A 13,086-nucleotide genomic window follows, 5' to 3' on the forward strand; every position below is an offset into this window, starting at 1 on the left:
AATGGGGTTAGGAGGGGGGGTCCCCGTGGTCCCGGGTGGATACATTGCGAGAGTTACAAAGAAACAAAAGCAACTAAGAGGGGGAGTGAGCGGCGAGACAAAGAAGTGAATTCCGCAGCAGACACGCGTTCAGCCAGCTAGTGAGTAACTCCTTACCCACAAAGTGTGCCCGTTACGAATTCTCTTCACCTGGACGCAAATAATGAGTTAATTACTGCTAATCATATAATCAGTTCCTCTCGTGATTTTTTTATTGTACGAGTTGTATATATTTTTTTGTATCTTCCACACCCCCCCCCCCCCTCCTGTCCTTGATACCAGCTATGAATAAGGATAGAGTATTTCGAAAGCTTTTCGTGGGTGGGTTACCTTATCACAGCAACGAAATATCTCTGCGGCGGTATTTCCAGCGATTCGGGGAGATTGAAGAAGCAGCGGTGATAACGGACAGGTTGACCGGACGATCTCGAGGTTATGGCTTTGTGAGTATCTTTAATTTATCAACAATACCAGGGCCAAATGTCCCATTCCTCATCCCTTTCTGGAGAGGGGGGGAAAACAAAGTTGAATTATTTCATTGAGATGCCGCGGCTGAAATTAACCAAAAAAGGGACAAGTTTGTTGGGTGAAAACTCCTATAATTGAGCGTTGACCAATAGAAATATAATGCGAGAAGGGCGATACTGTTGAGCCAGGCTCGCTGATCTTTGGTAGAAAGCGCCTTGTATTTGTGTTCTCAAAACTTGTATATTTACACAAACTATCGCCACCAAGTAACCAAGGAAGTAAAGCAGCTGTAACCATCAACACAATCTTTTGGTCTTGCCATTTTACCAACCACACTCCAGAAGGTTAAAGCTCAGAAAATCATTCCGGGATGTGGGCATCGCTGGCTGGGCCAGCATTTGTTGCCCACCCCTAACTGCCCTTGAGAAGGTAGTGGTGAACTGTCTCTTTGAACTGCTCCAATCCACGTGGTGTCGGTAACAGTCGCTGTTTTTTTTGAGAGTTCCAGGATTTTGTCCCAACCACAGTGAAGGACCGGCGAAATATTTCCAAATCTTTTCATGCACGAGTATTGAGATAGCCAAGGGTGTTTATTACTCTTTATTTATCTAGATCTGTATGTACGCGTAATTAATGTATTGGACAGCATTCTAAATTTCCCAATGCTAACCATAAAAAATGTTGAACCCATTCTTTATTACATGTAATCAAACAAAATGACCTATCTATTTTTTGAAGAGTATTAGAGGGAACACTATAGGAAATCCCTATTGGTTCATGTTTGATGGCCTTTATGTCCACGTGAGCATGTGCATTGCAAATGACGGAAGGGCTGAACATCTTATGGTTGGTACTCCAAAGAAAAGAATGCGGTATTAATGAACAATACGCCAATATTACTGTCTTTCATTCTAAACTCCACACCCCTAGCCAAGCTGTTCCAGTACAGCTACACCACTGACGACTACCCAGCAATGTGGAACATTGCCCAGGTGTGTCCCGCACACAAGAAACAGGACCAATCCAACCCAACCAATTATTGCCCAATCAATCTAGTCATCAACAGTGCTATCAAGTGGCACTTACTCAGCAATAATCTACCCATGGATGCTCCGTGTTCTGCCAGGGTCACTCGACTTCTGACCGTATTACTTACAACCTTGGTTCAAACATGGACAAAAGAACTGAATGCCAGAGGAGACTGACTGACCTTGACCAAGTATGGCATCAAGATGCCCTAGCAAAACTGTAGTCAATGGGAATCGGGGGACGCGGAGGACCTGGGTTCAATCCTGGCCCTGGGTCACTGTTTGTATGGAGTTTGCACATTCTCCCCATGTCTACGTGGGTCTCACACTCACAACCCAAAGATGTGCAGGCTAGGTGAACTGGCCATGCTAAATTGCCCCTTAATTGGCGGAAAAAATAATTTGGTACTCTAAATTTATTTTTTTTAAATGGGAATCAGGGGGGAAAAACTCACTAGCTGAAGTCATACCTGCCACAAAGGAAGATGGTTGTGGTAGTTGGAGGTCAATCATCTCCACTCTAGGACATCACTGCTAGAGTTCCTCAGGGCAGTGTCCTAGGCCCAACCACTTCAACTGCCTCATCAATGGCATCCCTTCCATCATAAAGTCAGATGGTGGGATGTTCGCAGATGACTGCACAATGTTCACCATTCACGACTCCGATAAAGAAGCCGTCCATGTCCAAATGCAGCAAGACCTGCACAATATCCAGGCTTGGGCTGATAAGTTACATTTGCGGCATGCAACTGGCAGGCAATGAACATCTCTTAAAAGAAAGGATCTAACCATCGCCCCTTGACACTCAATGGCATTACCATCGCTGAATCCCTCACAATCCACAATCTGGGGTTACCATTGATCAGAAACTGATCATACCTTAAACTACAGAGTAATGAACATAGTCCAGTCCATCACGCAAAACCATCTCCCATCCATTGACTCCGTCTGCACCCTGTGCTGCCTTAGGAAAGCAGACAGCATAATCAAAGACCCCTCCCACCCGGGTTATTCTCTCTCCCACCGGGCAGGAAATAATAAAAGTCTGAGAACACACACTAACAAGTTCAAAAACAGCTTCTTCCCTGCTGTTACCATACTCCTGAATGACCCTCTTATGGACTGAACTGATCTTTCCACACATCTTCTTCTTTACTAAGTAGTATTACACTCCATATGCTTCATCCGATCTCTGTCCCCATGTATTTACATTGTGTATTTGTCCTATGTTTTTTCATGTATGGAATGATCTGCCTAGACTGTACGCAGAACAATACTTTTCACTGTATCTCCGTACACGTGACAATAAATCAAATCCAATCCATATTGAACTGGACTAGCCATAATAATACTGTGGCTACCAACGCAGGTCAAAGGCTAGGAATTCTATGGCGAATAACTCGCCTCATGGCCCCAAAAAGCCTGTCCACCATCTATAAGCCACAAGTCAGGATGCAATGGAATATTCTCCACTTGCCAGGATCAGTGCAGCTCCAACAACACTTGAGAAGCTCGACACCATCCAGGACAAAGCAGCCCGCTTGATTGCTACCCCTTCCACAAAGATTCAGTCCCTCCACCACTGATGAACAATGGCAGCCATGTGTACCATCTACAAGATGCACTGCAGGAATTCGCCAAGGTTACTTTAGCAGCACCTTCGAAATCCACGACCACTACCATCTAGAAGGACAAGAGCAGCAGATATCTGGAACCGCACCACCTGGAGGTTCCCCTCCAAGTCACACACCACCCTGACTTGGAAGTATATCGCTGTTCCTTCACTGTCGCTGGGTCAAATGAATTGGGTACACTAAATCTACATTTAAAAAAAAAAAAGACTTTTGAATGGACCTACCTCGTATTAAGTTGATCTTTTCTCCACACCCTAGCTATGACTAACATTACATCCTGCAGTCTCTCCTTCATTCCCTATGTGCAGTATGCATTGTCTGTATATCATGCAAGAAACTACTTCTCACTATAATAATAAATCAAATTGGGATGGGCAATAACTGCTGATCTAACCAGTGAGTCCCCCCCATCCCATAAATAAATAAAACAATACTTTGGATATGATATTGTCACCTATCGGTACAATGTGTACAGGTGATATTAACATTATAGCAAATAATGTTTCATCTTTTGTTCCGCCCAAAGTAATATGCTGGCCGTCATTATGCCCCTTTGCCCTCTTGCCATATGTTGACTCCATTATTATAGTGGCGAGACTTGATCCTTGAATTTCTAGCGTTGTCCAGTAAATTGAACTAATATGTTTCTCTCTGAACTCATAGGTGTTGTGTACATCCACCTGTTGGCAAAACCCAAGTTTTTTTTTTTGGCTCTGAATCAAGCTGACGTTGGTTGAAAATATGTGATGCCTGCATAATATGCAGCCTTACTCCGTGATATAGAGGTGGAAGCAACAACAGTTTGATAGCATGACAGTAAATTGGAATTTGGAAAGCCTGATAACTTAAAAACACATCACCAGGAAGCGTGCTGTTTGGCCCAACTGGAAGTAGTTCCCATTGGTCTGGTACATGTCTGAGCTCATGCCTTGATGTCCCTTTTTAAATGATTTTTCAATTCCAACTTGTGACTTGGGCAAGATTTAGACCAACGTTTTACAAATTTACATTGAGGGCAAATACAATGTGACAGTAATTGCAATGGGGCATTCCAGATAAAGAGCTCCGTTTTTATTTTCCTCCAGAAAACATGTCCTATCCAAACAACAAAGAAAAGTACAGCACAGGAACTGGCCCTCCAAGCCCGTGCCAACCATGCTGCCCGTCTAAACTCAAATCTTCTACACTTCCTGGGTCTGTATCCCTCTATTCCCATCCTATTCATGTATTTGTCAAGATGCCCCTTAAACGTCACTATCGTCTCTGCTTCCACCACCTCCTCCGGCAGCGAGTTCCAGGCACCCACTATCCTCTGTGCAAAAAAAAAACTTGCCTCGTACATCTCTAAACCTTGCCCTTCGCACCTTAAACCTATGCCCCCTAGTAATTGACCCCTCTACCCTGGGGGAAAAGCCTCTGACTATCCATTCTGTCTATGCCCCTCATAATTTTGTAGACCTCTATCAGATCGCCCCTCAACCTCTGTCGTTCCAGTGAGAACAAACCGAGTTTATTCAACCGCTCTTCGTAGCTAATGCCCTCCATACCAGGCAACATCCTGGTAAATCTCTTCTGCACCCTCTCTAAAGCCTCCACATCCTTCTGGTAATGTGGCGACCAGAATTGAACACTACTCCTAAGTGTGGCCTAACTAAGGTTCTATACAGCTGCAACGTGACTTGCCAATTCTTATACTCAATGCCCTGGCCAATGAAGGCAAGCATGCCATATGCCTTCTTGACTACCTTCTCCACATGTGTTGCCCGTCCTGCTATCCCTTCATTTGAGCTCACAAATCCATATTCAGGACCAGCCTTTGATCTGGAAAATCTCAGCAAGTCTGCCAGCATCCCTGGCAAGAGAAACAACAGTTAACAAAGTCTAATATCCAGTCAGAACTGAGAGGGCTAGAAATGTTAATGGTTTTTGTGCTGTTGGAACAGTGCCAGGGACCTGGGTTCGGTTCCTGCCTTGAATCACTGTCTTTGCGGAGTCTGTACATTCTCCCTGTGTCTGCGTGGGTTTCCTCCGGATGCTCCGGTTTCTCCAAGTCCCGAAAGACGTGCTTGTTGAGTGAATTGGACATTCCAAACAGTCGCCAAGTGTGACAACTAGGGGATTTTCACTTCATTGCAGTGTTAATGTAAGCCTACCTGTGACGCTAATACAGATGATTATTTTTAAAAATGGAGGTCCGGAGAGATTAAATGACAGAGATGTCATAAAACACGGGACAAAGGAAATGGTAATGATACGATTAAAGATTGAAACAGAGTTAATAGTGAAATAAAGATCAGCATTAAAGCAAAATATGAGAATGAGATGCAGACTGGTACTGGGGTCGGGTTTTAGAGAAGAGAGAGAATTAAAATGGTGAACAGAGTTCATGCTCTAAAGTTGCTAAACTTGGTGCCAAATCATAAAAGATGTGTTGTTCCTCCAGCTAGCACTGGGCTTCACTGGAATGTTGTTGCAGGTTGAGGACAGAAATGTGAGCATAACAGCAAGATGGTGAATTGAAATGGCAAGCAATAGGAAGGCTTGGGTCATGCTTGAGGACTGAGTGAAGCCACCCAGTCTTCTCCCCATGCAGACTGCATTGCGAGCACCAAATACAGTAGATTAAATTGAAAGAAGTGCAAGTGCATCACCGCTTCACCTGGAAGGAGTGTTTGGGGCCTTGGATGATGTGGTAGAGGCACTAACCTTCTGTTAGTGCGTGGGAAGGGAATGAGGTGTTGGGGATGATAGTGGCATGGACCAGGGTAGGGGAATGGTCCCTTAGGAATGCTGACAAGAGGTGGTGAGGGGAAAATGTATTTGAGTTGGTGGAAATGGTGGAGGATATCCTTTTGAAAATTGAGGCGGGTTTGCTGGAAAATGAGGACAGGAGGAACCCTATATGGTTCTGGGAGAGAGGAGAAGGAGTGAGGGCAGAAGTGTAAATAGGTTGGACAATGCTGAGGGCCCTGTCAGCCATAGTGGGAGGGGGTGGGTGGGGGCGCAAGGTGAGGTCAGTGACAGTCCTGGAAACAATAGCTTGATGTTTGGTGGCGAGGGAAAAGAATGACTTGCCACTGTTGTGGATGGTAGTGTCATCATGATAGATGTGACCGAGAAAATGGGAGAATGGAATTTAGTCCTTGGGAAGAAGTGCAGTTGAGGTAGCTGGGGGAGTTGGGCTTGTGATGAATATTAGTAGACCATGCATCACCAGAGATGGAGAAAGAAGGGACGTATCAGAAATGAACCATATGAAGGTGAGGAGTGGAAACTGGAAACAAAATTGATGAAGTTTTCCAGATCCAGGGGCCTTAATAGGATTGGAAGAAGGAATGTTCCACATTCCGCATACCCAACATAAAACAGGCATAACTAAGGCCCATGTGAGTAGCCATACCTTTTTATTTGGAGGAAATGAAAAAAGTGAAAGGGGAAGCTGTCTAAGGAGCGAATGAGTTCAGCAGAGGAAGCTGGTGGTGTATGGAGATTGTTCAGGTCTCCATTCAAGGAAGAAGCGGAGTGCCCTCAAACTGTCCTGGTGGGGGATGGAGGTGCAGAGAGAGTGGATGTCCATAGTGAAGAAGAGGTGGTTATGGCCAGGAAAGTGGAAATTGTTGAAATGATGTAGGGCGTCAGATAAATTAGGAATGTAAGTGGGAAGAGACTGTCGAGATGGTAAGAAATACGTTCAGAGGACCAGGAACTGGCTGAAATGATGGGGTTACCAGGACAGTCCTGTTTTGTAAATTTTGGGAAGGAGGTAAAAGTGGGCTTTGTGGGGTTGGGATACTGAAGTTTGAGGCTGTGGAGGGAAGACCTCCAGAGGTCAGTGACAGTCGTGGAAACAATAGCTTGATAGTTGAGCAGGTCATGGTCCAGGAGGTAAGAAGTGAGAGTTGGCATTCAGCCTCTGCAGGATAAGGGGTCAGTATGCCAGACAACAGGTTTGATTAGTCAGCTTTGGAGTGAGAATGGAGTGTAGCACGTTCAGAGGGGGACAGGTTATGGTGGTGAGAGGAGCAGAGAAAATAAGATGACTGATTTGAAAACTTGTTGGCGTGACGATGAAAAGTGGGTAAGAGGATGGAGAGAGAATACTGAAGGTGGGGAGGACTCCTGCCCAAAGAAGTGAGCAAGGAGGTGACTGAAGAAGAGGTCAACATCATGCTGAGTCTCAAGTTCATTGGGGTGGGGTAAGGGAATAGAACTGATCCTTACTGAGCACTGATCATTTCAGTATCGGAGAGTGGAAGGTCGGAGGGTACAATGAATACACGGCAAGAACTGGGATCAAATGGGAGGGGAGGAAGGATCCGGATGGGTGTTGGTACCGATAAATTGGAGCCTTTGATATTGTCATCTTGTCTGGTCTCCTATACCCATCATATCAATTGCAGATAAAGCCATCTCCGATCATTCCCTGTAAAAAGAAAATTAATATGGGGTCTTTCCCAGCCAATCGGATACTTTTGGAGTGTTTTTGTTGTGATGTGATCATCTTCCTTCTCCCAAGCTTATTTCCTTCTATATTTATTCTTGGAAAACTTCCCACCCCAGTGTGCTCCGCCCCAACCTATCACTCCATGTACTTCCTAACTCTGTGACTTTGACCTTTCATTCGCTTTAACACTCAGATTTTCTGCTCAGATTTATCCTGAAGCTTATCTGCAATCCAATACCAGATGAGCTGAAATTTCCACCAGTTCAATATCTGCTCCTCCAGTTAAATATCACCAAGGATGCCTACTTCCACCTCCATAACATTTCCTGGCTGTGTCACTGCTGGATTTCTGTGTAGGAATGCTCTCCTGACTGTACTTGTAAATTTGAGATCATCCTGCTGCAATTCATCTTTGCCCATCATCCCTTTGCTTGCTGATCTACATTGGCTCTTGAGTCTGTCATCACGTTTGTTTTTTTTCAATTCACGTTCTTGATTTCAAATATCTTCATGGCCGGTCTTTATAACCTCCAGCTCAACAACCCGCCAGCACTCTTCCATTTCTGGCCTCTTGTACATCCGTGACTTTTGATTCCTTCCCTGTTGGTGGCTGTCCTTCAGGTGCTTAAGTCCAAAGTTCTGAATTTCCTCCCTAACTCTACCCCTCATTCCTCCTTTAAAATGCTCCTTGAAGCCTACAGATATGTTTTTGTCAAATATTTATTTAAAAAGGATTAGATTGTATGTAACATCCAAATCTTGCTGGACAGCAGTTAATCAAGGATGTAAACCAAACAATTAAGAGTAAGAGAGTTGCCAAATATTTTTTTTTAGTGTGTAGGGTTGTTGCAGTGACTTGTGTAAAGCAGCTTGACAATGATTGATTACTGTTAGCAATTGCATTGCTCTGTTACGGGTAGAGACAAACCAGTGACTCCGTCTAGTTCCATTCTCAAGATAATTGTCCTGTAGTTTGCGTCCTGGTTATTTGACTTTGTCACAGTTACTTTGTTCCTGGGTGAACTAAAAACATTGAGTCTTGCAGTACCATCAATCTGCTCTGCTCAATAAGCCCTGCTTTGTGTGTTTTTCTCCAAACTGTGATGATTGGAGGATTTGGGGAATATTAGCTTCTAAATATTGGGACAATTTAGGGTTAAAAGCCTGGGGTTGTAGTGTGTTTGACTGCACTGGTCATGTTTTTAAAAAGGATTTTGTTTTGCTTCCAGGAAATCGCACCAGAGGAATGTGGTTTGATTGGGCAAGTCCCTGGGGAGTTGATATGCTTTTGCAGCCTGTAGAGATCATTTGTTTTTCAGCTTGGTGAGATGGAAGTCATTGCTGGGGGAAGCCCAGGAATGCAGAGGTAATGAGTAGCTTTGGGAGAGAGAAGAGATGAATTCTGATCTGCCTGAAACTGAGTCTGCAATTCTCTTCTCATCTGTAAAGCAGAGCAGTCTTGTCTGGGTACAAGGAAGAAGCTGAAACATGTCGGTGAACCAGTTTTTTAAAAAGATATTCAATCTGAAGGGGTTCTATCTGGACCCAACTCTGTCTTATAAAGCAAGTATTACTCTATGCCATGCTAACTGAAGATGGATTGAGAGCTGCATATTTCTTGTTTAATCTAGAGTTACAGTGCTCGGGGATAATACTAAGCTGTAAGGGTCCAAGTTTAAAAAGTTTAATATTGTATTCATAATGCTTTGTTTAAGAAATAGCAAAGCCCTATTTTTTTTCATGCAATCACTCCTGGATGAATCTTCTTTCTGCACAGTCTTACAAATAAACTAAAATATTGGGTTTTTGGTTCAGTATCCTAGCCACTGTTGGGGTCAGGTCTGGGATGATAATAAAACCACCAAGGCTAATGTCTCCTGCTTACCCCTTCCCTGTTTCCAAAACTATTCACTCATTCTTTTTTTAATATAAAAGGAATTATTTTTCATAATTTTCCTATGAATGGCAAAATTCAACTACTTGCATGAAATACAGTTTTCTAATCTCAATGATAATTGGAAAGAATTGAATTGATGCTCTTTCATTAGTGTTTTCAAGCATTGGAAATAACCATTATTTGCCATGTATAATCATATTCTCTATCATAGTGTGTGGAGATTGTGGGTGGTGAGCAAAGTCCTTTAGATTCCGGTCTGTCTTTCGAACAGGAATCACTTATTTCTAGTGAATGTGTGCTTTGACCATTGTTTGATACACCCTAATGAACTCTAGGTTTCCTCTGCTTCTATATTCTAGACCCATTTCTTAAATGGCAGTGCAGGTACACAATATCTGTGAACATAGAACATACGGAGCAGAGGGAGGCCATTCGGCCCATCGAGTCTGCACCGATCCACTTAAGCCCTCACATCCACCCTATTCCCGTAACCCACTAATCCCTCCTAACCTTTTGGACACTAAGGGCAATTTACCATGGCCAATCCACCTAACCTGCACATCTTTGGACTGTGGGAGGAAACCGGAGCACCCGGAGGAAACCCATGCAGACATGGGCAGAACGTGCAGACTTCACACAGATAGTGACCCAGCGGGGAATCGAACCTGGGACCCTGGCGCTGTGAAGCCGCAGTGCTAGCCACTTGTGCTACCGTGCTGCCCGTCAAACCTTCTGTCAAAGTGTCTTGACTTCGCTTGATTTAAAAAATGTAAGTTGGTAACATTTAATAATAATTAAAGATAATTTGTCCCAAGTAGGCATACATTAACACTGCAATGAAGTCACTGTGAAAAGCCCCTAGTCGCCACATTCTAGTACCAGTTTGGGTACTCTAAGAATTCAGAATGTCCAAATTACCTAACAGCACGTTTTTGTGACTTGTGGGAGGAAACCAGAGCACCCGAAGGAAACCCAAGGAGAACGTGCAGACTCTACAGTTGACCCAAGCCAGGAACCAAACCTGGGACCCTGGAGCTGTGAAGCAAGTGCTACCCACTGTGCTACCATGCTGCCCTTGATTTTTGAAAGATTATTTGGAAGATCGCATCAAAATTGAATTGGACATGCCCGTCCTCTGAGCCCATCTATCTCTTTCAGTCTTAAAAACGTGTTTCAAAATTGTAATCTGTCCCAATTTAGTGAGATCAACTAATTTCACTTTTGTTTCCTGAAATGATGGTTGAGCCAACTGTAGAATGGCTCTGTGGATTGCAAATTGAGAGAATTATCTTGAATTGTTAAGAGTTTCAACAAGTTTTTGTAATTAAATGGTGTTTTCATTGTCGAAGAATGGGACGGATTAAATGACCGGAATTGTGACCGGGGTGAGGAGAAGAATGCTCCCGTCTGTGCTCTCCTTGTTTGATTGGAACAGATTTTTTGTTTGGGAAAAAAAAATTGCCAATTCCATGAGTACTTATAGTATATGCGCTGTGATCATAAAATAATCAATTGGCAGGTTTTCCTAGGTTTTAAAGACCAGCTTTATTAGACTTGATATGAATAATAAAACACACACTGACTTCTCACACAAACACTCACAGTTGACATCTACACAAATACAGCCTGATGAAGAATAGGTTGACCAAATTCATAAGAAAAGTATAGTCTGTAGTTTGGTCACTCGGCTGGCTTTAGGCTGAATTTGGTCTTGATGCTTCTGATTTTTAAGATATGGAAAACAAGTTGGTTGGTGGTTCTTCGGGAGACTGTAGTTCTGGTTTGGATTCTTTAAGAAATCTTTGTGTAGTAGGGCATTCCTAGATGGTCACCATCAGCATACCAGGCTCAAAATTTATCAGGTGGGTTGTGGAAAAACAAGAGGAATCCCATTTGGGGCTTCTCCCCAAGTTCCTTTTTCTCCATTATGCTGAGATAAGCATGTCTTGATACACACAGTATCAGCCTTCGAACAGCTAATGGATTAAAAAAACAAAATACTTGTCCATGTATTCTAACTTAGCCGGGGTCCTGTTGTCCAAGTGATTTATATTAGTTGCCCATCTCCAACAGTTGAATACCTCAGGTGATTGCTGTAAATGCCTTGCTGAATGAGACGGGAGTGTGAGTTTTTCCAAGTTCCCCTGAAGTAATTGTCTTTGGGTTTTGCAGACAGACTGGCTCCATTCAGTGAATTGGAACATATAGTAATGTAAATTGGGTTACCCATCTTGAGCTGGGAGTTCAAATTGTCTTTCTTTAAATTGTCTTTTTGAAAAGTTTAATCCAGGTTTTCAACCAGTGGATTAAAAATCACTTTTTGGGGGCGGCATGTTGTGCAGTGGTTAGCACTGGGTCTACGGCACTAAGGACCCGGGTTTAAATGCTGTTTCAGCTAATGCTGCCCACACCTGTTAAAGAATATAAAAAGAGAACATAGAAACTTAGTTTTCTGGCAAGAAGCTGGTAGTCATGATGGGCTGGATGACCTGTTTATGCTGTAAACTTCTCTGGTTCATTTCAGGGCTTTGAAATCTTTGTTCTGTGCTGAATTAGCCATCATCAACTAGCCACAAACATGAGGAAAATCCATTTGAATTCTTACATGATCACTTTAATTCTTCATGGGTCACTTGCATGTGTTTGTGTTGAATTATGTACTAGAAGGGCAGAACATTAGGAAGGCTGAAACTACTGGGGGTTTTTTTTGGTCTTCCTTCCAAACCCACTTTGAAGCATCACCAAGACGTGCCTATTTTCAATTTTGTTACTTAATCCATGCCTAAGCTCATCTGCTGTTGAAACCCATCATTTATGCCCCTGTTATTTTTAGACTTGACCATTCCAATGCACTTTGTGGCTGGTCTCGCAATCCATCCTTTGTAAACATGACATCATCCAAAACCTCTGCTGCCTATGCCTTAACTACACCAAGTCCCTATTACCCTTGTGCTCATTGACTCACAATGGGTCCCCATCAAGCAAATAACTTTATTTTTATTTTTTAAAATTCTGATCCTTGTTTTCAAATCTCTTGATGGCTTCACCCTTCCCTATCTATATCTCCTCCAGCTCCACAACTCTCCACAAAGTTGCTCTAATTTTGGCTTCTTCAGCATCCATGATAATTGCTCCATAATTTGGTGGCTCTGCCTTCAGTTGCCCAGGCAGCTTCCCTTCATCTCTCTTGCCTCTCCTTTAAACTCCTTGAAACCTAATGCTTTGAACCAAGCTTTTATCATCTGGCCTAATCTTCTGGATGTGGCTGGGAGGCCATTGATATGTTTTCAAAGGTTCTATATACATTATTGTTACTGAATCATCTTGGATATCCACAGTGATTGAATAACCTGCAGATGTTCCCACCAGGTTTGCACATGATTAGCCACTTGTAGGAGGCACTATATGACAGCTGTTGCCCATTGAACGCCAGCCTCCGTGTGAATTGCAGTTGTGAAAAATCAAATAGTGCAATAATGCAACCTTGAATGCTGTCTTTTTAACTATCTACAGCTGTTGCATGACTGTCTTTCTGAAACCAATCACTGAATTTTAAAGCCATACTCCTTTTTTGGT

The 13,086-nt window shown here is 43.1% G+C and overlaps 1 protein-coding gene and 1 long non-coding RNA gene across 3 annotated transcripts in view; one reads left to right on the top strand and one right to left on the bottom strand.

The window, feature by feature from the left end:
- Positions 1 to 13,086, top strand: part of LOC119967586 (RNA-binding protein 38-like) — a 20,704-nt gene continuing 7,618 nt past the window's right edge. Inside the window, exons 1-2 of one of the 2 annotated variants that reach the window (XM_038800305.1) lie at positions 1 to 140; positions 322 to 482. In XM_038800305.1, the coding sequence (XP_038656233.1) occupies positions 324 to 482 (159 nt within the window). In that variant the 5' untranslated portion in view covers positions 1 to 140; positions 322 to 323. Of the gene's footprint in view, positions 483 to 13,086 lie in introns of both variants that reach the window. The other variant, XM_038800313.1, reaches the window with a different exon arrangement.
- Positions 11,031 to 13,086, bottom strand: part of LOC119967595 — a 17,585-nt gene continuing 15,529 nt past the window's right edge. Inside the window, exon 2 of the long non-coding RNA XR_005461021.1 lies at positions 11,031 to 11,921. This is a non-coding gene — a long non-coding RNA (uncharacterized LOC119967595). The remainder of the gene's footprint in view (positions 11,922 to 13,086) is intronic.

Source organism: Scyliorhinus canicula, chromosome 1 (genome assembly GCF_902713615.1).
Source record: "Scyliorhinus canicula chromosome 1, sScyCan1.1, whole genome shotgun sequence".
In the NCBI taxonomy this organism is placed as follows: Eukaryota; Metazoa; Chordata; class Chondrichthyes; order Carcharhiniformes; family Scyliorhinidae; genus Scyliorhinus; species Scyliorhinus canicula.